The 27,562-nt window shown below is 49.3% G+C and overlaps 2 protein-coding genes across 4 annotated transcripts in view; one reads left to right on the top strand and one right to left on the bottom strand.

Moving 5' to 3' along the window:
• Nucleotides 1–172: 172 nt before the first annotated feature.
• Nucleotides 173–15,773, bottom strand: IDH3B (isocitrate dehydrogenase (NAD(+)) 3 non-catalytic subunit beta). Of its 2 annotated transcripts, none has more exons than XM_089526468.1 (12): nucleotides 15,692–15,773; nucleotides 14,696–14,773; nucleotides 13,085–13,186; nucleotides 11,175–11,295; nucleotides 10,871–10,931; nucleotides 9,843–9,975; nucleotides 8,969–9,102; nucleotides 7,375–7,477; nucleotides 5,856–6,002; nucleotides 5,641–5,735; nucleotides 5,363–5,423; nucleotides 173–360 (listed from the first exon to the last, which is right to left on the bottom strand). In XM_089526468.1, exons 1-12 carry the CDS (start codon nucleotides 15,725–15,727, stop codon nucleotides 280–282), a joined length of 1,152 nt encoding a protein of 383 aa, XP_089382594.1. In that variant the 5' UTR covers nucleotides 15,728–15,773; the 3' UTR covers nucleotides 173–279. The 2 variants fall into 2 exon arrangements, with proteins under 2 accessions (XP_089382594.1, XP_089382593.1); XM_089526467.1 differs by lacking the exon at nucleotides 173–360 and adding an exon at nucleotides 4,160–4,948.
• Nucleotides 15,774–15,941: 168 nt separating this feature from the next.
• Nucleotides 15,942–27,562, top strand: part of LOC149313330 (uncharacterized) — a 28,312-nt gene continuing 16,691 nt past the window's right edge. The window contains exons 1-3 of one of the 2 annotated variants that reach the window (XM_089527163.1): nucleotides 15,942–15,976; nucleotides 22,776–22,978; nucleotides 23,300–23,490. In XM_089527163.1, the coding sequence (XP_089383289.1) occupies nucleotides 22,947–22,978; nucleotides 23,300–23,490 (223 nt within the window). In that variant the 5' untranslated portion in view covers nucleotides 15,942–15,976; nucleotides 22,776–22,946. Of the gene's footprint in view, nucleotides 15,977–22,532; nucleotides 22,979–23,299; nucleotides 23,491–27,562 lie in introns of those variants that run through there. The other variant, XM_089527162.1, reaches the window with a different exon arrangement.

Genomic DNA, 27,562 nt, shown 5'->3' with positions numbered 1-27,562 from the left:
TTGGTTGCAAAGATCATAGGGCAGCCTCTGCCAAGGATAAAATACTCTTAGCCTCCTGTGCCAACCCACTTGGGTGAGATGGAATAGTTTGACCGACCCAGGCAGGGTCAGGCTCTTTCAAACCCAGCCACAAACTCCACGGCCTCCTTGTGCAAACCTTTAGACAAAGAGAGCAGCTAAAGCCTTTTTATTTGTGCGATACGACAGCTAAGTGGACTGGGCTCACAATAAATAAGGACGCAAAAGCAGAAAGCCTGGGGGAGCATTCCTGGGCTCCTCTTACTCTGAGGTCATGGCTGTGATCACGGCCCGGGTGAAGTCATGGGAGGTGGCATAACCGCCCATGTCTGGTGTCCGCACCTGCAAAGGAGAGAAGGGAAGGGTCACTGCACCACTTCTGCAGAATTCAAGAGGGAGCATGATAAATGGCAAAGTGTGTGTAAACAAAGGACCGGGGGGGGGGGGTACTGGCCCTGCAGCTGGTGGGCTTCTTTAGGGTCTCAGGAGCTGCCTCAGGCCAGTACTGGCCTCTTCTTTCTCTCTCCCCTGGCAATTGATTAAATTGCATGCCAATTGTGTTCTTGGTTCCTTATGAAGTTTGGACATAGTTGCGCATGGGGGCTCCCACCACAAAGAACTTAGTGTTATGATGTAATGGAAAGAAGAGCGATGAAGAATGATTTTTGTGACAAAACTAAAGCCATGCATGAGAGACAGATGGGGGCAGGAGGGAGAGGAGGGACAGAGGCTCCCACTTGAATGCGGTAGAGGAACCATTTTGTTGTAGCTGGACGAAGACAGTTCAGCACCCCTTTCCCACTGAACCCTAAAAGGGGGCTGGGGGCCACAATCCCCTCCTCTGCCACCAGCCACTAGTATTTGGCGGAAGCAAGGAGCCCATTGACTCCCTTTAATAGTCTTTCCCTTCATGCATGCAGAAAAGCCTCTGAAGGCTGTGGACTTCATCACTTGTGGAAACAAAATCCCTGAACTGTGGAAGACTGCTTTAAAGACCACAAACCTATGCAACACCCCAAATTGCCTCAAAGCATATGGTTTTCCTATTTTGCTGCTACTCCATGCTGGACTATCTTTGTTGCCTGATCTCCTCTGCATGTGAAATTAACCATTCTGACACAAAATACATCATCTGATGCTTACATATAGCAAACCACACTTGCCATTTCGTGCCCACTCACCTAATGGAGAGCCAGGGGGGTCCTTTTCAGGGTCTTCGCGGTCTGCTCTTTTCGCCATCCTAAGCGGATGTCCTCAGCAAACTTCACCTCTTGACTCCAAGTCAGTCACAAACACACAACACACAAAGCAGCCCCAGTGTGGCTCCCTGGAGCGGCCTCCCCTTTCTCCTCCTTGGGCCACAAGAACTGGCCCTTTCCCCCTTTCTGGCTCCTTGCCCCCCATCAGTTGCCAGGGAGCAGATTTAGGTCAAGGGATTTTTGTCCCTTGTACCTAATGCCTACCTGTGGGCCACATCATACTTGCTGACACCCTTAAATAAGCCCCAAAGCCATGGGCAATAATTCTTTGACAAAGCTTGTTCTTCTCTCTCTTTAGAACTAAATGTCATTGACCCTAATGAAAGTTTGCATCAGCTCACAGGGCAACCCAATACATGCCTAATGAGAACTTATTGCTGTTGCCATACTGCACAAATAAAACTGCTTGACCCTACTCAATGCCATAGGATTTGTAGTTTGGTGGAGCAAGAGAGCGCTCTTGACAGGGAAAGCTAAATCACAAATCCCAGAATCCCATAGCACTGAGCCATGACAGTTAGTGGCGTCAAACTGCTTTATTTCTGCAGTGTAAACACACCCTCCTTCTTCCTGTGCTCATTGGGAGCTACCCATTAAGTTAAAAGGGGAAAGGGCTAGCATAATGTAACGCAGCAACATTAAGAGCATAGATTGGTAGCCTAACCTAGCAATGGTCAGTATTCACTCAGCTACTTTCTCTGGGATAATCCGTTACAGACTGCCAAAATAAAGCTGCTTCGGGTCTCTTTGGAGGTATGCTATTTAAATGATGCATGGGTCCTAAGAGTCCGGAGGTCACGCCAAAGCCACACTCCATTCCTAAGTCCTGGAGGGCAGCTTTGGTGCAGCTTCTGGATTCTTAGGACCCATGCATCATTTAAATAGCATACCTCCAAAGAGACCCAAAGCAGCTTTATTTTGGCAGTCTGTAACAGGCCTTAAGTTTATAAACAGACCATCACTCCCAAATAGGACTTTTTTTAAAGAAGTCTTCAGGTGGATGCCATTGAAGCCAATATGCTTTCTATTTTTAATCACTGGTCAAGTCCTGGAGGGCAGCCATCTCTTCTGACTTGGTTTTATGGACCCCCTGAAAAATGACTTCTAGCAACTGACTTTATACCCCCTTCACCCCACTCCATGACACTTGAGGCGTACCGCAGGCAACTCTGCTGCAGGCAAAAACCATCCCTTTCCACTTTTAACCTCCAACCCTTGCCTCTCTCCTGTTTCCTAATGACAGGTTTGATAGTGCCATGCTGAAGTGCATGCCATCATTGCCTTCTCTGGGAGCCCATGAATGGCTGCAGCGTGAGCACAGGGGGGCGGGATCCATGCGGGGTCCAGCTAAGACTGACCCCCAGGGTGGTCACACTCAATGGCCCAAGGGGAGCAAGCAAGAGAAGACAAGGTGGACAGATGGGTGGTTTGCTCTTGGCCTGTCTGGGAGGAGATGGTGGTGGTGAAACATCACAGGCAGGAAGACAATGGTGTGTGAAATGGGCCTGAAGAGCAGCTGGGACGCAGGGATGCTGAAAGCAATGGGGTCACTCAGGAACCAGACAGAGGTCAGCAAGGGACTGCTCACAACTGTGAAGGGGATAGAGAGTGAGCTAAGGGGGGGGGGACACAGAATAGGGGTGAAGACCACACACCCCAGGAAACCTCCTAGATCCCAGAGCATGACAACACACAGACTCACAAACAATCCTTTCTGCAGTCAGATGTTGGAGGACATGGCTGTGAATGAACTTTAAGCCCTATTGAATGCAGGAAGGTCTCCTGCCACCCAAGCAGAGCATGGAGGAGCTTATGAATGAGCCTCCTAATGGCATTGGGATTGTGGTCCCTATCATTCCTTACCACTGGTGGGAGCTGCAGTCCAACCCCAGGCCCTGCTGTAGAAGGATCAGAAGCAGAACAGTGGCATGAAGGTCCTTCTCTCCCTTAATGCTGAAGTGACCCTCCGGCCTCCGTGAAGACAGGCTGGACCCTGCAGCTAGACTCCCACCATCAAAGCCAGACAGCTGGGGGGGGGGGGGGGAATGCAGGCCAAGCCAGCAGAGGAACGTCCCTGAGCTGTAAGAGGCCACCCCACCTGGGCCCACTTTTGCAGGCCCCCAATTGATGCAGGTGTTGAAGGGGAGGCTCTGCCCAGCAGTACCGGTTGATAGTGGATGCTTCTGGTGGCCCAGCTGTAACAGGAAGCATGGGGCGGGTGTGTTTGTGTGGATGCTCCTGAGCTTTGTACTGAGCCTGGCACACTGGTACAGAGCCAGGTCAGGCTGGACTGCTGGGTGCCAGAGGAGGAAACGTTATGGGGCCCACATGCAGCAACAGCCAGCCGCCCACAAGTGTAAAGGCTGAGAGGCTCCTCGTTGGGGCCTTAAACTACTGTTGAACCTGTTCAAGCAAAAGTCAATTTGGTAGGAAAAAAGCATCACGGGATGTGACTTCCCTTTGCATGGAGGACCAAGGCCGGTTACAAACCGGCACTTGGGACGTCCGCAGGACGTCTCATTGTAAAAAAGGGGCGTCTCTTCTAGACGCCCCTGGGTCTAATACGGACTCTGTCCGTACAATATGGTGCCGGCCGTTCCACACGGCCGGCGCCATCTTTACGCATCGGATGCTGTGCGTCCAAACGTGTCGCGGCGCCTGTGACGTCGCGAATGCGCCCCTGGCACCTCGCGACGTCACGGAGGCGCCGCAGAAAGAAGCTCCATTTTGGAGCTTCTTTTTTGCTCCGTAAGGGAGCCGCGCGGTGTGGCTGCGACGGCTCCCTTACGGAGCAAATGGCGGCGGCAGCCATGTCTCTTCTTTGTGCTCCAGAATAGAAAGAGCAGCAGAACCAGGGAGACGCAGCACCAGAAAGGAGCATGTTGGTGTGGAAAATCCTTACAAGTTTATTCACTATTCACATGGAGTGTGACTGTAGAGGCTTGCATTTCTTGCCCACAGAGCGGACCTCTCCCTCCCTTATTAGATACAACCTAGTAAGCTCTTGGATTCCTGAAGTCTACCTTTGTTCACAGAGCAAGCGAAATTACACAATTGAGTCATCTGCTCTCCGCTGGTCAATGTGCCTCAGGCAGACCCTCCCAAATGCATCCTGATGTGCCTTTACACCAGACTGCTTCTGCCTATCATGACACAGGAGCTGCTGAACAGGATCACGACTGCTACAAAAACACTTCTTGACCTGCCATGATTCGCTAAAATCTCCAGGCCAAAGGCTGTCTCCCCCGTCCCAGGAAGCCCCTGGCATTTCCAAAAAGGAAGACCCCCCCCCCATAGCAGAAGAGAGCCTCCCACAGGCAGTCCAGAGCTCAGCTTTGCCAAGACACCGGAGCCTTGCCAGGCCCAATGCAGCCAGGCTTAGTCCATTGCCTCCCCTGCAGGCTTCCCTGGGTGAGCCTCACATTCCCCTTCAGGGAGGAGGAGACCAGGGACCAAGAGGCTGCTGAAGCCATGATCTCCACCAGAAAGGCATGAAATGGGGGAGCAGGGCATGGAGATGGAGGGTGGGGGAGGATCCTGTGGAAAGTGCATGCTGGAAAACTGTGGGGGCAGCCTGAAGCCTAGATGCCATAGTGGGGGTACAGGTGGTCAATCACGGACTTGACGAAGTCAGAGGTGGTAGAGTAACCGCCCATGTCCTGTGTCCGCACCTATAATCCAACAGAGGAGAAAAGGGGCCTCTGAGCAGAAGGGCCAGAGGAACAAAATGGCAGAGAGGGAGAGGAGGGCAACAGGCCAGTGAGAGCCCTAGGCAAGCAGCTGCACCCACAGAGACAGAGATGCAGGAAACTCACAACTACCATCTGCAAAAGTAGCCATAGAGACTGGAGAGAGGGGCAGCCTGGTTGCATCCCCCAGCAGAAGAAAGCTGGCCACAGCGGACCCTCTGCTGGGTGCAGGGGGGTCCATCTTCATTGGCATGGAGCTCTCCCTCTGCCCCAACCTCCTCCCCCCAATTGGGTGATCTTGCCAGGGGAGGATGAAGAAGGGGAGGCAACAAGAGGAGGAATGGAGCAGAAGCTGGTGCGGAGCAAGAGGAAGGAGAGGCAGTTCAAAAGGCTCACCTTGCCAACTTTGATCACCTTCCTCACTGCGTCGGCGATCATGGATGAGTGATATTCCAGGCTGGGTGGGAGAAGAGCAGAGAAGGAGTCTTATAAGGTGAGGCTGAACAGGGCTGGTGCTTCACCCTCACAACAACCCTGCCAGGCAGTGTGCTTGGCCAAGGCCTCCTAGGAAGCAGTTCCAGGGCTCCCCCAGCACCCAATATGCCTTCCTACCCTGCAATTTTAATGCCATTCATCATGGTAACAACCAAGGCTGTCGGGCACGTGGAACCTACTTGAGATGTCGCAGCATGTTAGCAGAGGAGAGTAGCATGGCGGTGGGGTTGGCGATGTTCCTCCCCACGGCTTGGGCAAATGGGTGGCGGGCACCCTAGAAATGGGGAGGCAGAGAGAAGGGTCTTCAGGCACCTCTCCCTGAAACCTTCACAAAAGAGAAGGAAGACAAGATGGCTATGCCAGAGGAAAGACCCAGCCTAGACTGGCCTCTCACCATCTCAAAGACGGCGTACTCGGCACTGTAGCTCTCCCCTGGCACCACACCAGCCCCGCCGACCAGGCCGGCCGCCAGGTTGTCAATGATGTTACCGTACAGGTTGGGCATGACCAAGACGTCAAACTGGTAGGGATTCTGCACCAGCTGGAAGGCAAAAAGAAGTATTGAAACCAGGCCAGGCTGAGCCCCCTCTGGCTAAAATCCACCCCCCCAACCTGCTCCCAGGGACCCATCCTGAGGATCCAGAGCGCCTCCTCCAGCAACGCTAAAACAAGCGGCAGGCCAGCTCAAAACAAAACGTTTGGCAATTTAACTGAGGACAATGTGCCACATCATCTGTATTTGTTGCTTTTTAATAGGCATGCTATTAATTTAAAAAAAACTCTATTAGTACAGTCAGCCCTCTACAGACATGGATTTTTTTATCCACGGGTTCAAGCATCCACGGCTTGAAAAATAATAAAGAATAAACAAAATATATACAATAAGCATCAAAATATATAACAATAAACCGTGATTTGTCATTTTATGTAAGGGTCATCATTACTATCTATTGTATTTAATAACCCTTGAGCATCCACGGATTTTGGTATCTACGGGGGTCCTGGAACCAAACCCCAGATGATAACAAGGACCCACTGTAGTTCCATTTTAATTTAACTCTTCTGTTTTAGTGACAGCTAGTGTGTCACAGTGGTTTGAGCGATGGACTGTGCCTATGGAAACCAGGGTTCGATTCCCACCTTGGCCATATAAACCCACTGGAAGACCTTGGGCAAATCACGCTCTCTCAGCCTTGGGGGAAGCTGATGGCAAACCTCCTCTGAACAAATCTTGCCAAGAAAGCTCCATGAGAGGTCCAGGTTAGGGCTGCCATACATTGGAAATGACTTTAATGGGTGGATGCAGGTGGCACAGATAAAAGGAGAAGCATCAGCTTCAGCCCCAAATGGAGCCCTTTGGCCTGGCATCCTGCACACTGCTGCCAACCAGACGCCTCAGTGGAGCCCTTATCCCCTGAGACAACACCTAAGCCCAGCTCAACCCTCTTGCTCATCTACTACAGAAACCTATCCTGAGAAGCACCCAGCCTTTGACGCTGGTGGGGATATGGGGCCACACAGGGGCTCCCTTCGAGTTCTGTCATGATATGGCTCAATGCAGGTGAGATGCCAATCCTAATGCCCAAAGAAGCTGGGAGTGGAGGGAAAGGCTGCCCTGTTTACTGATCTCCCGTCTTTTGCTCTGCATCTGCAAAAAACAGAATAGACACCTTTGTGCTGACTGACAATCTGAAATCAGCCTTTATAAACCTTCACTTCACTTTGCCCTGAAGGAAGAGGCAGAGTCAAGGAAGATTTATTCCAAGTAATCTTGTTATCCAGGGCAATGCCATACGCTGTGTCTGACCCAGTGACTGCCCTGCCAAGCTCCTTATCTGCTTTGCTTAAGGAACCTATCTCTGGAGGTTTGGGGAAGGAAAGCAGACCTCAGAGCCACAGCTCAGGTCACAGACCTGCATGCAGCAATTGTCAATTATCATGGTATCGAATTTGATCTTGGGGTACAACTCTGAGACCTCCTCACAGCAGCGCAGGAACAGCCCGTCACCCAGCTTCCTAAAAGAGAGAGAATACACACCCTCAGTCACGGCCCCATTGAGCAGCTCAGTTGCCTCTCAAAGAATCCTAGAGTTGGAAGAGACCCCAAGAAGGGTCATCCACTCCAACCCCAATCTGCCATGCAGGAAATCATAATCAAGCATTCCCATTGACAGATGGCCATCCAGCCTCTGGTTAAAGACCTCCAAAGAAGGAAACTCCACCATTCTGGCTCTGCTTTGACTTGAACCACCTTTTGGCTGCCTCACCTGGGTGAGGGTAGGATTCATTGCATCTCCATTGCATCTTCCATGCTATGAAATTCAGGATTTGTAGTTCTGGGAGATATTTAGCCTTCCCCGTCAGAGAGCTCTGGTGCCACAAAAAACCCTACAAATCCAAGGATTCCATGGTGTGGAGTGGTATCAAACTACATTATTTTTGCAGTGCAAATGCAGCCAAAGATACCCAATTCATCTCAGGATATGCAATGTAAATGCTGCCTCCTATTAAACTAAAACAGCCTCAGGTGGACCTGCCAACAAGGCCTTCAGTCCTTGCTGCCCTTCTCCTGCCCCAACATGCACTGGCTGAAGATACACAATTTCTTCTTTCCCACCTTACAAAAGAGGGAATAGGGCCCATTACAGACGGGCACCCTAGCACGGTCTCAGTCCGTGCTAGGGGTAGAAAGGGGAGTCTCTTCCAGATGCCCCTATCCCTAGCACGGACTGAGTCCGTACGAAATGGCGGTGGCCATTCCACACGGCCGCCGCCATGTTGACGTAGCGGACGCGCTGTGTCCGTATGTCGCGCCCCAGAAATGATGCTGCGAGTGCGCGCTTCAGCACTTGCGGCGTCTCTTCTGGGTCACAGGAAGGAGCGTGATTTTCGTGCTCCTTCTGTGCAGCGTCTGGGAACCGTGCCGTTTGACTGCTGCGGTTCCCCGACGCTGCAACCAGCGGCGGCAGCAGACCGCCGCTTTTCAGCGGTCTGTAACCCACCTAGGAAACAGCTGTCTAAATTCTGCACATCAAGGAAGCCAAATGAGATATGCATTAATGTGGAACTATTTCGCTCAGGTGAGTATCAGACACTGGCATTGGAGTTATATACTATGGGGAGGGGGATAACAGAGAGACATTTATGGGGAGGGCCCTTCTGCTGCCATGCACAGACCCCCACTGCCTGGGCTCCTCTCCCTGTGCTCCAGTAGCAGGCACTTTAACTTCAAAGTGAACATATTCCTGTTTTCCCCACTAAATACTGCTGGGCCTCTCAGTCTTCTTCATGAGGCAGGCATTACAAGCTAAGGCTTCAGGCTCAGAATCCCAGCAACCAGAGAACCAAGGAAGGTGACTCGCATTCAAACCAACCAGAGTTCCAAAAAACCCCTAGCAGTCAGTGAGAGAAGAGACTGGCAAGGCTCTGTACAGGGGCCAGCCAAATGAACTGGGGTGCTGCCTTTCCCTGTCCCCCCGCCATCCACTCCCCAGTTCCCCCACTCACATGATATTGGCTTTGTGCACAGCCGTGACCCTGGAGCGCCCCTTCTTGGTGGCAAAATCAAAGGCAAACTTGGCGATACGCTGAGATTTGGCCCGAGTGATGATCTTCATACACTCAATGACCCCCTTTGCACTCTGGTCAGGGGAAGAAGAGGAAGCCACATAAACAGGACCCCCGCAGCAAGCTGGATTCTGTCCCCCACAACATCTGACTCTCTAGGCCCACTGCGCTGCTCAGCACACATCAAAACGGCAACTGACGGGAAGGAGACGCCAAGCCCCACAAACACCACTGATGGACCAGTGCTGCTTGGCTCCTCCTGTCTCTGAACTTGCTGTCTTAGAACCCATGCTGGAGAGTTTTCTTACTTTCCTCTTCCCTCCACAACCTTTCTTCCTTTTATGTCATTCCCTTTTTAGATTCTAAGCCTGCAAGAACGGGACTGTCTGGCTAATAATTGAGCATACATAAGCCGTTCTTGGAGTTGCTTTAGGTAAAGATTTAATGGGAGTGAAACAGACCTGGTCCCCTCCACCCCCAAGTAGGAGACAGTGCCCCCAGATCTCCCCCAAAACTGTGTATGTCTATATGGAGTCCAGGAAACTTTGTGGGACCAGTGGGAAGCTTCAGTAGCAGATCTAGTGCAGCCTGTGGCCCACACTCTGGTGTAGACTCACAACCTCCCTCCTCTCCCCAAGCCTCAAAATGTTTCTTAGCAATGTCCTTCTGACGCATGCAATGGTTCATGCCCCCAACCCGACATCCTGACTACCGAACCCTAAGGCAAGGCCATTCCCAAAGTGTGGGACAGTCCCCCCTAATCCCAACCAAACAAGGACAGGTGGCACAGCAAAAAAGTCAGCCCAGTGCCCACCTCATGCTCCAGAGAGCTGTACTCCCCCTCAGTCTGCTCCCGGATTATCACCAGGTCCAGGTTGTTGTGCCGCGTTTTGTAGCCAGGTAGGCTGTTCACATGGACTACATTGGCAAAGAGGTCCAGCTTGCGCCTGCAAGGATGAGTTGAAGTTAAACTTATGGTCTTCCCAGAAGACCTTCCTTCACCCACAAACTGTGCCCCTGCTGAGGCTACTGACTGTGGCTTCAACACCCAGCCCTCCATGGTGGCAGTGTCTGCTCAGTCTGCTTCAAGCACACACCTCTCCCCAACCTCAAAAAACCCTCCCAATTTAAGTGTTTCCTTCGCCTGTGTCTAGTATTATTTTGAGTCCAGGGGAAAATGATGTTTTCGATGTATTGGCATCACTGTGCCTCTTTAGAAAGAGGCACTGCCAACTATCAGTGATGTAAGGCAGATAATGCTTCCTCGTGGAATATAATGGAAGTATTTTGGTGGCTACTCCATTAAGGTTAGATCTACTACCACATACTCATTTTGTATAAAGAATAAATCTTTGCCATTAATAGGCCCACATGTTCTTTAAAAATCACATTCTGGTGACATAGGCTTTAACTTTGTTGTAAAAAGACATACTCTCCATAGACAAAGAGAGAAACATTCAGCATCTATCATTCAATGCTGAGATCTTACTGGTTTAATGATTGTTTTATGGACACCAACCTCAAGAAAATGTATGTTTAGAAATATGGTGAGCACGCATTGACATATATGCCTGGCCCTTGTTCATATACTAAGTATTTCTTCCTCTCCCTTATTAATTTTTCTTCTTCTTTGTTTCCCTCTTTTCCAATTCTGATTCTTTTCTTTATAATCATACATTTTAGAAACACAACATACAATTAAGAAGAAGCATCTAGAAGACTGCAGCACCCAGCAGAGGTGCCTGGGCAGCCCCTTGGAGGCTAAGCCAACCTGGTCTCTTTAACATGGAGTTGGCTGCACTTGACGCCAAACTGCCCTTACAATTTAAAAATGAAACCTACCTGAGCCTCATGTCGTAGGAGGCCAATTCCCCTTTGTACTCCATGGGAGTGTGGATCTTTCCTGCAAGGACATGAGAGGGCCCCCCATGAGATGTGTGACAGAATGGTTCCATGTCTTATGAGGAGGGGTCAAAAGAGAACCAGATCATAGAAACCTGCCTGCCAGAGAAGCCTCTGACCAGCAAAATCTGAGCTCCTTCCCCAGAAATGTGTCTCAGGGTTCTAGGGTGGGCAGGGAACCAAGGTGAGGGAGCTCCCCTGTTACCCAAAATGCTTCCCTCAGCCCTGCTGCCCCCAGCAATACCTATGATGGCCACTTTGCTCTTCTTCATGGAGTCAAGGACATTGTCCAGGATCTCTTCCGAAGCCATATTCTGCACCTCGCTCAGGTGGTGTTCATCGAACTGCACAGGGACTCCGGCAACCTGCAGAGAACCCAGTTAATGGCATGGGATCCGGCTTGGCCAGCTGAGCCAGAAGGCAATCCCCTCTCCTCTGTTTGCAAGGGGGCCCAGTGTGGGGAGCAAAGCCTGGCTGGGGACAAACCCATAAGGAGGAGGACTGAGCATAATGAGACCCACTTGGCTCTTGGAGGAATCCCACATGGTCAGTTTTCTCTGAAAAAAGCCAAGCTCTCTCTCTCTCTGTGTCTGTGTGTGTGAGTGAGTGAGAGAGAGAGATCTCCAGCTGGGCTTTGGGTTCAGATCTAACCCACACTGGATTGTCCTTCTGGCCAAATGGCCAATCCCCATCTTTTTCAGGAACAGATATTGATCTGACAAAGTTCCAGGTCATGCAAAAGCGCCTCAGGATGGATCAGAAAGGTTTTATTCTCCAAATTAGCAACATGCATTTTAACCAAGAAATATTTCTATGGAATTTTTTTCAAGGACTGTTAAAAGAAAAAGGAGGACAAGAAATGTGCATCAATAATTATATGCAAGGCATAGGACAAAAACGAGAACAATATATGCACATTGTATCTCACATGTAAATTTATTATGCCCATCATTAAGAAACAATATATTGAACTGATTAAGTTACATGCCATAGCAGTTGAAGTGGTATCATAGCGCTACAATTGTGTAGTGTGAAAGGAGCTCTCCACTTTGATGTGGCAGCTAACAAGCCCAAGGCAATTTTAGGCTGCATCAATAGAAGTACAGTTGTCCCTCCGTATTTGCTAGAGTTAGGGGAACAAGACCCCCGTGAATATGGGAAAACCGCAAATAACAAAAACACTGTTTTGACCTGAGAGGACACCTCTCTAGGAATCTCTAGGTCCTCCAGTGCAACTCTGTGGTCAATGTCCAACATACACTGACCACAGAATGGCTCTGGAGTAGCTACAAATGGTCTTTCAGTGCAACTTTTAGTTAAAGTTGACCACAGAGTTGCACTGGAGGACCTAGACAGTCCTAGAGAGAACATATTAATGACATCCATAAATAATCAAATCTGCAAATATCAAAGCCGCAAATATGGAGGGATGACTGTACAGTGTCTAGATCAAGGGAAGTCATAGTGCCACTCTATTCTGCTTTGGTCAGGCCTCACCTGGAATAATCCTGGGTCCAGTTCTGGGCACCACAATTTAAAAAGGATGTGGAGAAACAAGCGTGTTCAAAGGTGGGCAACTAAAATGGTGAAAGCTCTGGAAACCATTAAGCCCTATGAGGAAAGACTTAGGGAGCTGGGAATGTTTAGCCTGGAGAAGAGAAGGTTAAGGGGTGATATGACAGCCCTGTTTAAATACTTGAAGGGATGCCATATTGAGGAGGGAGCAAGCTTGTTTTCTGCTGCTCCAGAGACTAGAACCATGAAAAATGGATGCAAGCTGCAGGAAAAGAGATTCCAGCTGAACATTCAGAGGAACTTCCTGAGAGTAAGGGCTGTTCGACAGAGGAACAGACTCCTTCCTCGGAGTGCAGTGGAGTCTCCTTCCTTGGAGGTCTTTAAACAGAGGCTGGGTGGCCATCTGTCAATGGGGATGCTTTGATTGAGAGTTCCTGCATGTCAGAATGGGGTTGGACTGCATGGTCCTTCCTGGGGTCTCTTCCAACTCTATGATTCTACATTCTCACTTTGTTTTCCAGCACCTCCTGCTTTTTCCTCCTTCATCTCAGCACCAAGACCAGGAACCTGCTCTCCTCCTAGTCTCCTCCGTCGATACACCATGCGCCACCCTCAGAAGCCAGAAGCAGACGCACTCACCTTGAAGATTTCCTTGACTGAATGCATGAGCTCCGGACCCACTCCGTCCCCAGGGATCATGGTAACTGGGAATGTCCCCTCTTCTGTCTTTGGGCTCTCCGCCTGGAACAGAACACAGCATCGCCCCTAGCACCCTTGACAACAGCAAAGCCAGCCCCAGTGCTCTACCTAAAAAGGTTAAGCCAGGGAAACAGTGGGTGGGCATTACGAAATGAGAAGTGCATGAAGGGAATAGGTTGGAAAGAGAGGGTGCAGCCACCTCAGGGGTCCCTTCCAGTCCCTTTCAAACTTCCAGGCAAACAGCAAAGGCTGCTTCAGGCCCCTTGTCCATCTCACCCATCAGAGTCTACTGTATATACTCATCTATAAGTCTAGGAATTTTAGTCAAAGAATTGACCACAAAACCCTGGATTGACTTATCCACAGGTCAATGTAAATACTCTAACACTCATAAAAACAAGAAGAATGCCCTGGTGAACGGCAAGAGCATAAGCACTGATTCTCTTCTGTTTTCTTATCCATCCAACCTTTATTATGGAGATAAACAGTTATGCTTTGACTGAGAGTTCCTGCATGGCAGGATGGGCTTGGACTGGATCAGGGCTCTTGTGGTCTCTTCCAACCCTATGATTCTATGTCTGCTGGAATTTTGTAAGTCCTTTGGCATTGCTTTCCTTTGCTTCACCCTTTAGATATTTTGTTACATGTCCCAACACTTATCCACAGGTCGTATCAAAATCTACCCTCGACTTATCCATTGGTCATATCAAAATCTATCATCTTGGGCCCAAAACCTGCCCTCGACTCATACATGAGCATATACAGCCCTCTGAGCGGCAGCAGGAACTGCCCAGCATCCGAAGCAGAGCGGGGCCTTCCCTGTCCCCAGCTGCCTCTCTCTATGAGTCTGTGATGCCTTGGAAAGGAGAAGCCAGTCACGAAACCAAAGGTATTCCACAACCAAAGCCAGCCCAGTCAGCTGGGTCCCCCCCCCCCTTTTCCAGACCTTATTTTGCTGATGAAGACCTTATTTGAGTTGAGATGTCTTTATTTATGAACCATCAACAGATCAGACATGAGTTGAGATGGCTTTGTCTTTTGCTCAAGAGCTTACAACAAGAATGTCGCCTTTCCTCATCTTCAGACTATGAGCACAGACTGACTTTGCTTTCAATCTCTTTCCACGGACAGCGCTTGAAGGATTGCAGAGATGAGAGTTATCCTTGCCAAGAGCCTTCACTGTCCCCATTTAGTTAAGGTGGGAGAGAGGCTTTTCTGATCAAGTTCTCTTTGTGGGTTATGGCCACTTCAGCAATATCAGGAACAGATGAAACAAAGGGGCCTGAGAAGTCAAAGGCTTTCATGGCCGGCATCCATAGATTCTTGTGGGGTTTTGGGGCTCTGTGGCCATGTTCTAATCTAGAAGGACTGATTCCTCTCTCTGAAGATGGCAGCCACAGATGCTGGCCAAGAAATGTCAGGAGTAAACTCTTCTAGAGCATGAGCCCGGAGCCCCAACCCCCCACAAACGCCTACAGAAAAGGGGCCTTTGGGGAGGGGAGCACTTCCACGCTTCTGGCTCTGAAGGTGGGAGCTGCAGGGACGCCTTACCTGGGCTTGCTTCTGCAGAACGGCAGCCGAAGTGCCAAGGTGCCTCCATGCTGCGCAACTCCGGGGCTGGAGGAGACCCTGCAAGGGAAGAGAGGGGGCTCTTAGGATCTGTTTGCAGCCAGAAGGAAAACATGGCTGGCGCTTCCCTTCCTTCTGCCAGGGCCCCAAAGCAGCTGAGCAGAGGCCTGGAAGAGGGCACCCAGGAGGCAGCTCTAAGGAGGTTACGCTTGGCTTCTCATGGCTAATCCAGGCAGCTTCCGAAGCCCAGTTCAGGCCCATCAATGAGAAACCCTCATGGCTTCTTGTGGCAGCAGCTCCTCCGAAGGGTTCACAGAATCCTAAAGGGCTTTGGGCTGAAAGGGGCTGCTGCGAAGGCCAGCCCAGGAACCCTCCCTGGTTGCCAGCTGCAGGGAGGAGAGCTCTCCCAGGCCTATTCCCTTCCATGCCCCCCCCCCGCATTGTCCTATCAAGGCCTAAAGCCAGGCAGCGCTGGGTAGCTCTCTCTCCAGCTGCTTGACAGAAGAAGATGCTGCCTCCATGGAGGTTGATGCAGTCTCCTTCCTTCTCAGGGACCGGATCGGGGCCCTTCTGGGCTCTCCTCCGACTCTAGGATTCTCTCTCTCTTTTGGGGGACAGTTGCCTCTCTGAAGCGGCTGGGTCCCTCCATCTCCCCCTGGAAGAAGGGAATGAAGGCTCTGGGAGCAGCGTGTCTTGCTTCCAGTCAGGCCTCTGGCAAGGCTCCCAGGAGATTGTTGTTGCCAAGGAGCCAGGCTCTTGCGGGGGTTTGCAATTGGGAGACCCCCAAAAGGTGGGAGGCCTGGAAGCCCTGCAGCCACCATTGGCTGCAGCCTGGCGCCGAGGCCCTTCCTGGCTCTCCTCCTCCTCCTCCTCCGGCGGCGGATGCCGCTCAAAGCCCTCCCTCTGGGCAGAGGACGAGGACGGACGCCCCCTTCCGGCCCCAGAGAGAGCCAGGCCCCGCGCCCTGCCCTCACTCACCGCAGCCGCCGCCCGGACGCCCCTCAGAGCCGCCATCTTGCGATCCCAGAAGGCCTCGCGCCAAGGACTCCTGAGGCCACGCCCCTCGCCGGCAGGGAAGGCGGAAAAGAGCCGGAACCATAGAGAGGCAGCGGCTGGACTGTCCGCGCCGTTTCCGGTCGGAGAGGCGAGGCGGCGCCTAGAGCGCCCCCAGTGGCGGGAGGGCTGGCTCTGGGCGAAGGTGGCCTGCACTGCAGGGCTCCCAGGAGGAAACAGGACAGGGAATGATAGCAAATAATAATAACAGTAATAATGATGATGACAGATAATGTATTATATACAGTAATACTTTATATTTGGCTTGGCTGTGCCTGCGCTTCGCCTTTGGGCCTTTGCTTCAGTTGCCTCCCCAATATTGTTATGAGCAATAATGATAGTATAATGTGTTATTGTTATTATATATAATGACATATGACTGTATTATATAATAATAATAATAGCAAGTCTTTGTGTCGATTGGGGTTTGTGCCTCCTCCTCCTCCTCCTCCTCCGTCGTGGGTCTTTCTTGACCAGATTCCTCCAGAGGAGGCTGGCCATGGCCTTCCTCTGAGGCTGAGAGAGTGTGGCTTCTTGCCAAGGCCTCCCAATGGGTTTCCATGGCTGAGCAGGGATTCGAACCCTGGGCCCCAGAGTCCAGCACTCCAATCACTGCACTGCGCTGGCTCTCAGAACGATAACAATAATAATAATAATAGTAAGCTTTTAATTGTACTGTACTTTTTAGACTGTAAGCCTAAGATGGGCCCAAATCTTAGGAGGAAAGCGGGATACATATAAATAATAATAATAATTTTGAGAGAATAATAATAATAATAATAATAATAACAACATCCTCCTCCTCCAGCTTTTCTCCCAAGATTGGGCTTTACAGTCCAAGAAGCACAGTACAGTTAACAAACATACAAAATTGGCATTAATGATAAAACAGTCCTGCCTTGCGGAGAAGAGGTTTGAGTGGCAGTCACTGGAGAGCAGGGTTCGAATCTCCTTTCTTTGCCCAGCCATAGGAATGCAATGGGCGATCTTGGCAAGGCACACTCTCTCAGTGTCAGAGACCCCCTGCGTTCATATATTCATTTGGGGTTTCTGTCATGAGGGTTATGTGTTTAGGGTTTTGTTAGATGTTATTAGAATAAGTTTATAAGGGGTTTGATATATATATTGGTTTGTTAGAATGTACTAGAAGGGGATAGATTGATGGTCAGCTTCTGTGCTTCCTTATTAGGGTTGGAATGTGACAATGTGAGGGAGTGACGCAGCCAGGCAGAGACTGCTCCTGTGTTGGGAGGGGAGTTAGACCTTAAGAGTTATTGCTATTGCTTATAGGATGTTATGGTAATATGTTCATGATGCTTATATATATTGCTGTGATATTTTAAATGCTGCCATGTCTGTTGTATTGTGGGATGATGGGATATATAACCATGTTTGATTATACTTATAGGCTGTTAAGGTTCGTTATTATGTTTGTGCTTCAAGGCCACAGGTGCAAGGAAGAGATAAAACCCTGTGAGAACTTAATTGTTTTGAGAGTCTGCCTGAGATCCTGGACTGGAGGACATTCCATCGTTGGGGAGGAGACTCCTCACTGATCCAATTAATTCACTTTATGGCTTTATGGGGGTGGGTATGCTGGTGGGACTATATAACCCATCTGTAACTATGCATCTTCATTCCTGACAAAGAAGTCACTTCTCTTGTATGTACACTAATTCCAATAAAGTTGGTACTTTTACAGCCCAGCCGCTTATTGGAAAGGGAGACTGCAAGCGGGAGCCTGACACTCAGCCTCAGAGGAAGGCAGTCCTAACTTTTGTGCTCAGTTGTATCTCTTTGCATTTTAGGATCTCCTCTAGCTCCTTCATAGCTGCCCTTCCCATTGATCCTGCTGCAGTCCTCCTCTCTATCAATGTTGGATCCCAGGGATGGGAATTATTTTGCTATTTCTATTTCTTTGTTGTCTAATTCAAATTTGTGTAGGTTCTCTGTGGCCATTATTTTTCTGCTCTTTATGTTCAATAGTAGTCCTGCCTTTCATAGAAACATAGAGTTGGAAGAGACGGCAAGAAGGGCCCTGATCCAGTCCAACCCCTTTCTTCTGCCATGCAGGAACTCTCCGTCAAAGCACTCCTGACAAATGGCCATCTAGCCTCTGTTTAAAGACCTTCAAGGAAGGAGACTCCAAGGAAGGAGTCTGTTCCACTGTCAAACAGCCCTTAATCTCAGGAAGTTCCTCCTAAAGTTGAGCTAGAATCTCTTTTCCTGGAGCTTGCATCCATTGCTCCATTGGGTCCAAGTCTCTGGAGCAGCAGAAAACAAGCTTGTTCCCTCCTCAATGTGACATCCCTTCAAGTATTTAAACAGGGCTATCCTATCCCCTCTTAACCTTCTCTTCTCCAGGCTAAACATCCCCAGATCCCTCAGTCCTTCCTCATAGGGCTTCATGGTTTCCAGAGCCTTCACCATTTTAGTCACCCTCCTTTGGACACATGGCTCCAGTTTCTCAGTGTCCTTTTTGGATTGCGGTGCCCAGAACTGGACACAGTTGTTCCTTGACCTTCCTTAGTAGTAGCTCCAGGTCTTTGAGGTTTTCTGCTAGTATTATGGTGTCTGCATATCTCAGTTTGTTGACATTCCTTTCTCCTATTTTCACTCCTCCTTCTATGCTTTTCGTGTAATATGTTCTGCATACAAGTTGAACAGATAAGGTGAAAGGATGCAGCCTTGTCTGAAACCTTTTCCAATTGGGAACCATTCTGTTTATCTGTATTCTGTCCTGAGAGCAGCCTCTTGTCCTGAGTACAGATTCCTCATTAGGACTATTAGATGTCTTGGCACTCCCATTTGTCTTTAAGGGCCTTCCATAGCCTTTCATGATCTATGCAGCCAAAGGCCTTGCTATTGTCTATGAAGCACATGCTGATTTTCTTTTGCAATTCCTTGGTGCGCTCCATTAGCCATCGAATGTTTGCAGCGTGGTCCATGTCAATGGCAAACATTGGTTTACCATGTTGCTTTCTGCACAGTGTCTGCTATAGGTTAGCCCTGGTGCCATTGCCGTTGTCTCTGAGAGATGCTCCACCAGTGTCACCCTCCAGTATTACTGGTGTCCAGCAGCAGCTTGGCACATTGAGTCTGGCTCCTCGGCAAAAGCCTATTGGTCATGCTGCCAATGTCAGCATAGCCCCTGCCTCACAGGCACACGCAATCTCACTACTGTGGTCTATAGTGGGAGCTGCTCCTCCATGGCTTTCTGTTGGCAGAGGCAAAGAAGAGACCCCCTGCCCCAAATGTGCCTCCCTCTTCCTTTCCACCAAACCTCTCTGAGGCCCAGGCCAGATCCAGGGCACCCTTCATTCATTAACCCTTCGCCCGCCCCCCAGAACCCAAGCAATTAGCAGCCCTTCCTGCAGGAATGGATGGAGCTGCCCTTCTGTTAATGGGGAGAAGCCGGTATGTGTGTGTGGGTGAGTTTAGCAACAGGGGAGACAAAAGGAAGGTGACCCCCCCTCACACCCATATAAGAATTTTGATCCTCAATGAAATGTCACTTTAGTCCACAAATTTCTAGCATCGCAGCCACGTAAAACTTCAGTTGAGCATTTGGAAAAAGAATTCCTTTCTTTCAGTGAGTCTGAAAGGTGCTAGAGATCTCGCTACTACATCCTGATCCTACAGACTGACACGGCTGTATCTTTGAATTTTACCATTTGGAAAAAGAGTTTAGGCATCCAAAGAAAAGGGCAAAAGGCCAAGCGGCCAGGGAGGGCAGACACAGCCCATGGAAGAAGGCTTTGGGGTTTGGGTGATTTTCTGCAGTGCTAGAGATTTCGGGACTGAAGGAATATGTCATAAGGCAGACTCCTTATTCGGGTGGGGGGCACTGATTTCATCCCCCAAATAGCTACATCTCTATTTGGCGAGCAGAAGCTTTTCATCCAAGGGAAAGGAGGAGAATTGGGTGGCGGGGTGTCCGGCAAGAGAAGCAACTGTGCTGACCCAGAGGAAGAGGACTCGGCCCCAAACAAGGGCCCAGTCCAGGCTGCCCCCCAACGGTCAGCTTAGGACATGCAAAGGCAAGCAGATAGATCGAGAAAGAGTGCTGCCAGCTCTGGAAGTTGTTGCATTTTTTTAACAGGAAGGCAAGGTTTGTTGTTGTGTGTCTTCAAGTTGTTCCCGACTTACGGTGACCCTTTCATAGGGTTTTCTTGGCAGTTTTTGTTCAGAGGCCTTTGCCTGCCTCTGAGGCTGAGAGAGTGTGTCTTGCCCAGGGTCAGCCACTGGGTTTCCACGGCCAAGCAGGGATTCAAACCCTGGTCTCTCTTTTGCCCTAGTCCACACTCAAAGGATACACAACCCTGGCTCTCTCTCCGTTCTAGCTTGTGTGTGTGTATGTGCCTTCCTATTGACTTATGGTGGCTCCATGAATTTCATAGGGTTTTAAAGGCAAGGAATATGCTTGCCAGTTCCTTCCCCTAAAATAGAGCCTACAGTACCAGGCATAGCTTATCCCCAAGTAAATACACTTAGGGTAGATGGCAGGCAGGCTTCGCTATTCCTGGGAAGACTCGGTGCCAGTTGCTGCCTTCCTATTTATTAGTGGCTGGTCATTTGGTACACTTCTGACTGGTAACTCCAGATGAGATTCAGGAGTCTTGGGAGTCCAATTTTGCCTGGATCCTTTGGGAAGGAGCTCAGCCCCCTTTTGCTTCAGTGGTGAATTTGGGCCAGACATCCAATCCACATGGGAACAAAGGTGCGCTCACCTCCAGACAGTGCCCCAATTCACCCTTGTTCCAAATGGGATTGCTTTGTTAATGACCTTTATTGTGGGGCATTAGCTTCTAAACACCTTGAGAGTTGACTAATGAATGGATCTCCATTGATTTGACCCCCTCTGAAGCAGAATCCCTCTTCCTAAAGAAGGAACTTCAGTTGGAAAGACATTTGCTCCCTGGGGCTGATGGCATTGATCTGGGCTGATAAACCATTTGTGGCCACTTTTCTCTGAATCCAAACTCTGCTTGCAGGAAAGGCTAATGATATGTAAAAGGGCCCAAATACTTTGCACCCTGCAGCTCCTGGTCACTTGCAAGACTTGCAATTAGGGGCTGCACTTACCAGCTCATTGGCACCCAGCCCATCATTATCTGGCGCATGAGACAAAACCAATCACAGATACCATCCTGTTCAGAGAAGCCTTCCCAGGCATTGCATAATTGTCACTTGCTATTTGATGTTCTTTTCTTGCCTGTTTTATTGAATCATTTCCTGGATTGCTATGTATTTTATATGTATTATAATAGAGATTATAGAGAGCACTCCCTTTGTGTCGGGCAGGGAACCGTCCAATTAAAAAGATTGTGTGTACAGCGCTGCGTAAATTTACAGTGCTTTATAAATAAAGGTTAATAATAATAATAATAATAATAATAATAATAATAATAAATAATAAATAATAATGGCTTTTCCTCCTCCTCCTCCTCCTCTGCCTCTTTGGAATACTGGACAAGAGGCCTTTGTCAGGACACAAAGTGGAGAAATAGGGTACTTTCAAATTGGGATGGAGCAATTTTAGGTATGCAGGTGACACCAGAAAATAACAAGTCTTTGGAAGAGTTTCTGAAGAAACTGCAAAAGCAGGGTGACGGTTGAACATTATAAAAACAGTGACCACAGGTGACTGCCATAACCTTAAAGGAGACAATGGGGACATTGGAAGACTGAAAGGTTTTGCATACCTTGTCTCAGTCATTCATGTTCACTTTATGCATTCAGCCTGATGGTCATTTCTTACGTAATATGTTTAATAATTTTGTGCATTAAACCAAGTTTCCAAAAGTGTCACTGTCTCAGCCATCTATGAGGAAAAAATTTGGATGTTGGAGTATTTGGGATTTTGGAATGCCAGATAAGGGAGATTCAGCCTGTATTCACAATCGTTGCAGCTTGCCTCCTTCCTTCCTTCCTTCCTTCCTTCCTTCCTTCCTTCCTTCCTTCTTTTCTTGGCCCCCTCCCCATTGCCGTTAGCCCCCAAGAGAGAGTCCAGCTGTTTGGGGGTCCCAAGAAGAATACAGGGCCCCCACCTGCCTATGTGTGTCCTCTCCAAACAAAACGGAGATGGACACAGCTTTGCATTTTACACACCCTCAACGCACACAACAACTGCGGTTCTTCCTGGGCTCCTTTGATGGGCCTGGGACCGGAGGGGGAGGAAGGGGCTTCTCAGCAAGACCCCCGTCCTGGGACAAACAAATCTGTTTGCCCTTCTTTTCTGCACAGGAGTGTCAGGGGGCAAAGCTTTGGGAAATACGGGTGCCCCAGGTGGGCACAAGCGTTTGAGTGTATTTGGCTTCTCTGGGGAGGGGTCCGGCCCTTGTTTGCACTGGAGCTGCCCGCAGAGACCCCTTTGAACAGGCCAAGCCACTTCACAAGATGGCAGCCAGCCCAAGGCCCACCTCCATGCAGGGAAGCTCTTTAGGGCCACATAATGGCAAGTCTGTTTTACAAGTCCAGCCTTTCATCTCTCCCTTCTTTTTACAAGGGTCTATTTGTACTGGGCCAAAGGAAAGGACACACAGGAGGAGCAATGGCTTCCCCCATTCCTTCGTTCCCTCCCTCCAACACTTCCTGGGGCAACACTGAACTGGCCTGGCCTTTCCTTTCTGGGTGGCCACCTTGAACTTTTATGGCCTCCTTCTTGCAAACCAGCAGCCCTAGTGGGTTGCATCTTGCATACTGGCCCACAGAGCTGGCTTTTTGACATTAGCTGCTCCACATCCTCCAGAGCAATGAAAGAGAGTCAAGAAGGAGCAAGAACCACTTGCTGTCTGGGCTAGAAGTGGCCACCCAGGACTGACCCCTTGAAACGCTGCTAGTTGGAGGATGCAGGAATGCAGTCATTTGGAGGCACCGCAAGGGCCATCTAGGCTCTGTCTCCAAAGAAGGAGAATTCACTGCCCTCCAAGGCACTCCCCTGATGAACCACTCTTGCTCTGCCTAATGTTTAAGTGGAATCTCCTTTCTTGTCCTTTGACGCCTTTAGGCAAGAGCTGGCTGGTGATGGTGACTCCCTTTGCCAAAGAAGTGTTAAATCCATCCTGGTGCTACACATGGTGCTGCCCAACCCTGTCCTCAACTAGGTTCAGCAGCATGGAGGGTTAATTTAAACTTCACGCTAACACATGGGGCAGATGCATTCCCCCCACAGTCATGGATGACCCTTCCCAGGAGCTCATGGAGTGGCAGGTATCCTTTAATCAGGACAGGACAAGATGAAATGTCCATGATTTCTCCTACCCTGCAACCCTAACATTTTACAGCTAGTGGTGCCCATGGCACTGCCTCAGAACCCAAAATGTACCAAGCACCCCAAATGTGTGGGCATCCTTGCATTAACAGCACTGTGCACAAGTTCTCCTTTTCTTCACAAGCTAGAAGAGGTCACTCCCAGTTCCCTGAAATGGCACCCTCCACTTGTGCTGGACTATAGTGCCCATGTGGGTGGGGATGATGGAGGTTGTTATCCACAGCATGAGGAAGTCACTGAATCGGCTGGTGTTTTGGCAGGTGCCTGGTGCTGCAGAAATGGCCAAGGCTGCTTGGGACACTTTCGCGTCCCAAATGGCCCTTAAAGATGATGAAGAGCACAGTCCTTGATCGCAGGGGCGCTTGGGGTGTTCGGTCAAGTAGACGGTCACCTTCTCAGCGATGCCTTGATGCCTCCCTTGCTCTCCGTTGTCCACTCTTCCTCAGACCAGGTCAGACCCAAGGCAAGGGAGGGGGGCTTTGGGGTGGAGGGTGGTCTCTACTGCTTTCTCTTAAAGGGTGGTAGACTCTCCTACTTTGCAGCTCTTGATTTATTTGTTTATTTATTTATTAGTATATTAAATTGACAGAATAAAATATCAGTTTCAGTATGTGTTACATGTCGATGTAGTACAATAATACAATTTCGCAAACAATATTATTAGATAAAAATAAAATTCTTGGAAATGTTATATTCAAATTGAAGAAAAAGAAAGTATGTACATTGCTTTAGTAGATTAATAATATGATTTTCCGATAGTGCATTAATGTAAGTCGCATAGTTTGATGTTAGATCATAAGGGGAAGGATAGCTGGTGGATAGAGCTGTACAATTTGAGAGAATAAGTAGTATAAAATACACATCATTGTATAACGATATAAATTTCAGAATTGAAAACCTCTCTTGTAATGGGATATTCACCTTATGTAAAATTTAACAAGAATTAAGAACAAGTAATCCAGCGGAGGGCTGTTTCCCTCCATGGCCCCCCAACGCACACATTCCCTCCCCCTCCATGGAGACCCAAGTGTGACTTTTCCCAGGTCCTTAGCAGAAGGTGGGCATTTGCAAGAAGGGCCCTTTGAACTAATGGCCATCTGAACCCCATCGCGGCAGCCCCTAGGGATTGGCAGGTGGAGGGCAGGCAGGTGGGGCAGAGGCCAAAACCAAGGAGGCGGCTGAAGGGAGGAAGCCCAGGAAAGTCCGTCCGCCATGCCAGGTTTAGTCCAGGGAAATGCCATTCCCCGGTGAAAGGTTCTGTAGGCTAGATACTAGAGTGATAGATGGAACCTTAGGCTGTGTCTGTATTGCAGAATTAATGCAGCTGGACACTGCTTGACCTGCCATGGCTCAAGGCACTATGGGGTTCTGGGTTTTGGAGCTTTTTGGGATCTTTAGCCTTCTCTGTAGGTGCCGCAACAGATTTTGTGAGAGATTTAGCCTTCTCTGCAGGAGCCAGTGTGGTTTGACTGTCGGACTGCGACTCTGGGGACCACATTTCGAATCCTGTCTCAACCATGTAAACCTGCTGGGTGACCCTGAGCAAGGCACACTCTCTCAACCTCAGAAGATGGCGGTGGCAACCTCTTTCTGGCCAAGAAAACCCTACGATAGGTTCATCTTGTTGTTGTTAACTGCCCTTGAGTCGATCTCGAGCCATCCCCAGGCCCCCTTGTCCTCTCCTGCCAAGCTCCTGCAAACTCATATTCATAATAAAGTCCATCCTTCTTGCATGTGGCCTTCCTTTCTTCCTCCTTCCCTCCACTTTCCCTAACATTATTGTCTTTTCCAACAATTAGTTCCTTCTCATGATGTGTCCAAAGTATGATAGTCCACGTCTGGTCATCTTGGCTTCTTCCAGGGAGATTTCTGGCTTGATCTGCTCCTGGACCCATTGGTTTGTCCATTTGGCTGCTGTCCATGGGATCCTCAGCCCTCTTTTCCAGAACATACATAATCTCGAATGAATGGGTTTCCCTCCTATCTTCTCTCTTGACTGTCCAGCTCTTACATCCATCCATGGCAATAATAGGGAATACAATGCCTTGTGCGATTCTAACTTTTGTGCTCAGTTGTATATCCTTGCATTTTAGGATCTTCTCTAGTTCTTTCATAGCTGCCCTTCCCATTCTTAATCTTCTGATTTCCTGACTGCAGTCCCCATTTCTGTCAATGTTTGATCCCAGGTATGAGAACTCTCTTACTATTTCTATTTCCCCGTTGACTAGGCTGAATGTGTGTAAGTTCTCTGTGGTCATCATTTTGACCTAAGGTGTGGTCACCATAGGATCGCCATAAGTTAGAAACAACTCAAAGGCGCACAACAAGGAGTTTTCATGCTGGCATCTCTTGTCTCTCTTGCACGCATGCGCACGCACGCAATCTCCACTCCTTGACCGAACATTGCGACTCCTTTCCTCCTTGCCCCAGTGGGTCTCCATTAAGACATGTGGGGCTGCTATGCCCTCACTCCCATATAGCCTCCTCCTGAAGTCAATTTCGTGGCACCCCCCGAAGAAGCCCTTGTTGTGGCAGGTGTGCCATCCCTTGCTTTGGTCTCCAGCACCTGAAGACATTAGCTCTGCTTGGCTCCTTTCAGGCTGGGCTAATCCCGGCCCAGAGACAAAAGGCTGGGAGGAAGGCTTCTACTTCCCACTCTCTTTCTCCTCCTCCTCCTCCTTGTAGTAGTAATCCAATTGGGCTGCCTCCCTTTCCCACTTTGATGAGGCCAAGGATTATTGCCGGCCAAAGCCATTGTTCCCTCTGGGATGGGCATTTCCTCCTGGTTTAATAGGGGGGATTAGCGAATCCCTACATGCTCCTGGAGCGTAATCCCAAATCACTCCTGTTCCACATACCACTCTCCTCAGGAGGAATGGCATTTGGGGAAGTCAGTTTGTTTTCCAGATGCAGCTCCTGGAGCCTCCTGACCCAGCATGGCTGGGCCGGTGGGGGTCTCGGGCTTTACATTGGCAAAGAAAGCACAAACAGAAAGAAAATGAATTGATTTGAGATGAGGGGCTGGAGAAGAGTGCTGAGGATACTAGGAATAGCCAAGAAGACAAACAAATGGGTCCTTGAACAGATCAAGCATGAAATCTCCCTGGAAGCAAAGATGCTGAAACTGAGGCTTTCGTACTTTGGACCCATCATGAGAAGGAAGGACTCCTTGGAAAAGACAGTAATGCTGGGGAAGATGGAGGGAAGTAGAAAGAGAGGAAGACCCCAGATGCCAGATGGACGATGGACTCAATGGGCCTGATCCTGCTGGACCTGAGCAGGGAGATGGAGCATGGCGGCCTCAGAGACAATAATGCTAGGAAAGGTGGATGGCAGTAGAAAGAAAGGAAGACTCCATGCTAGATGGATAGACACAACCACATCAAAGCAGAAGAAGGGGGATGACTTTAGGGACAAGGAGGATGACACAACACAGGAGGCAAACACTTGGGAGACCTTGACCCACAGGATATCTGTGTTTTTGGAGCTGCACAATCAATCCCAGACCCTCCCTTTGGACAGTGATTCTGGGCTGCAAGAAGAAGAATGGCACTCATGGGCCCCAGAGAGCACCAGCAGCGTGGCTATGGAGGGGTCTGGGGTGGAAGGACCCCTTCTGCTGCCAAGAAGAGAGAAAGATAGGGTCATAGAGTTGGAAGAGACCCCAAGAAGGGCCATCCAGTCCAACCCCCTTCTGCCATGCAGGAACTCTCAATCAAAGCACCCCCGAGAGATGGCCATCCAGCCTCTGTTTGAAGACTTCTAAGGAAGGAAACTACATTACAATCTCCGAGGAAGAGGTGTGTTCCACTGTCGAACAGCCTTTACTCTCAGGAAGTTCCTCCTAATGTTGAAATGGAATCTCTTTTCCTGGAGCTTGCATCCATTGTTCTGGGTCCTGTTTTCTGGAGCAGCAGAAAACAAGCTTGCTCCATCCTCAAGGTGACATCCCTTCAATATTTAAGCATCATCCCTTAACCTTCTCTTCTCCAGGCTAAACATCCTCAGATCCCTAAGTCATTCTCATAGGGCTTCATGGATTCTGGACTCTTCACCATTTTAGTCACCTTCCTTTGGACACATGGCTCCAGTTTCTCAACATCCTTTTTTAATTGTGGTGCCGAGAACTGGACACAGTGTTATTCCAAGTGAGGCCTGACAAAACCAGAATAGAGTGGCACTATGACTTCCCTTGATCTAGACACTATACTTTTATTGATGCAGCCTAAAATTGCATTGGCCTTTTTAGCTGCCACATTGCACTGTTGACTCATGTTCAACTTGTGGTCTTCTAGGACTCCTAGATCCCTTTCATACATATAAGTCTCTCGTTCAGCCAGGTGTCCCCCAGAATCCTATATCTGTGCATTGCATTTTTCTGCCCTAACTGCAGTACCTTACATTTCTCCCTGTTGAAATTCATTTCTCCGTTTTGGGGGCTGTAGGTCACTGCCTGCTAAGGAGAAGGAGAGAGGCATCAGTGAAGATGTCAGAGATGTTTCTTCCTTTGTTGACCATGAATC

The sequence above is a fragment of the Sceloporus occidentalis genome, unplaced genomic scaffold, assembly GCF_023333645.1.
Source record: "Sceloporus occidentalis isolate IW3139 unplaced genomic scaffold, rSceOcc1.0.p SCAF_5, whole genome shotgun sequence".
Lineage (NCBI taxonomy): Eukaryota > Metazoa > Chordata > Lepidosauria > Squamata > Phrynosomatidae > Sceloporus > Sceloporus occidentalis.
This window is presented reverse-complemented; position numbering and strand designations above follow the sequence as displayed.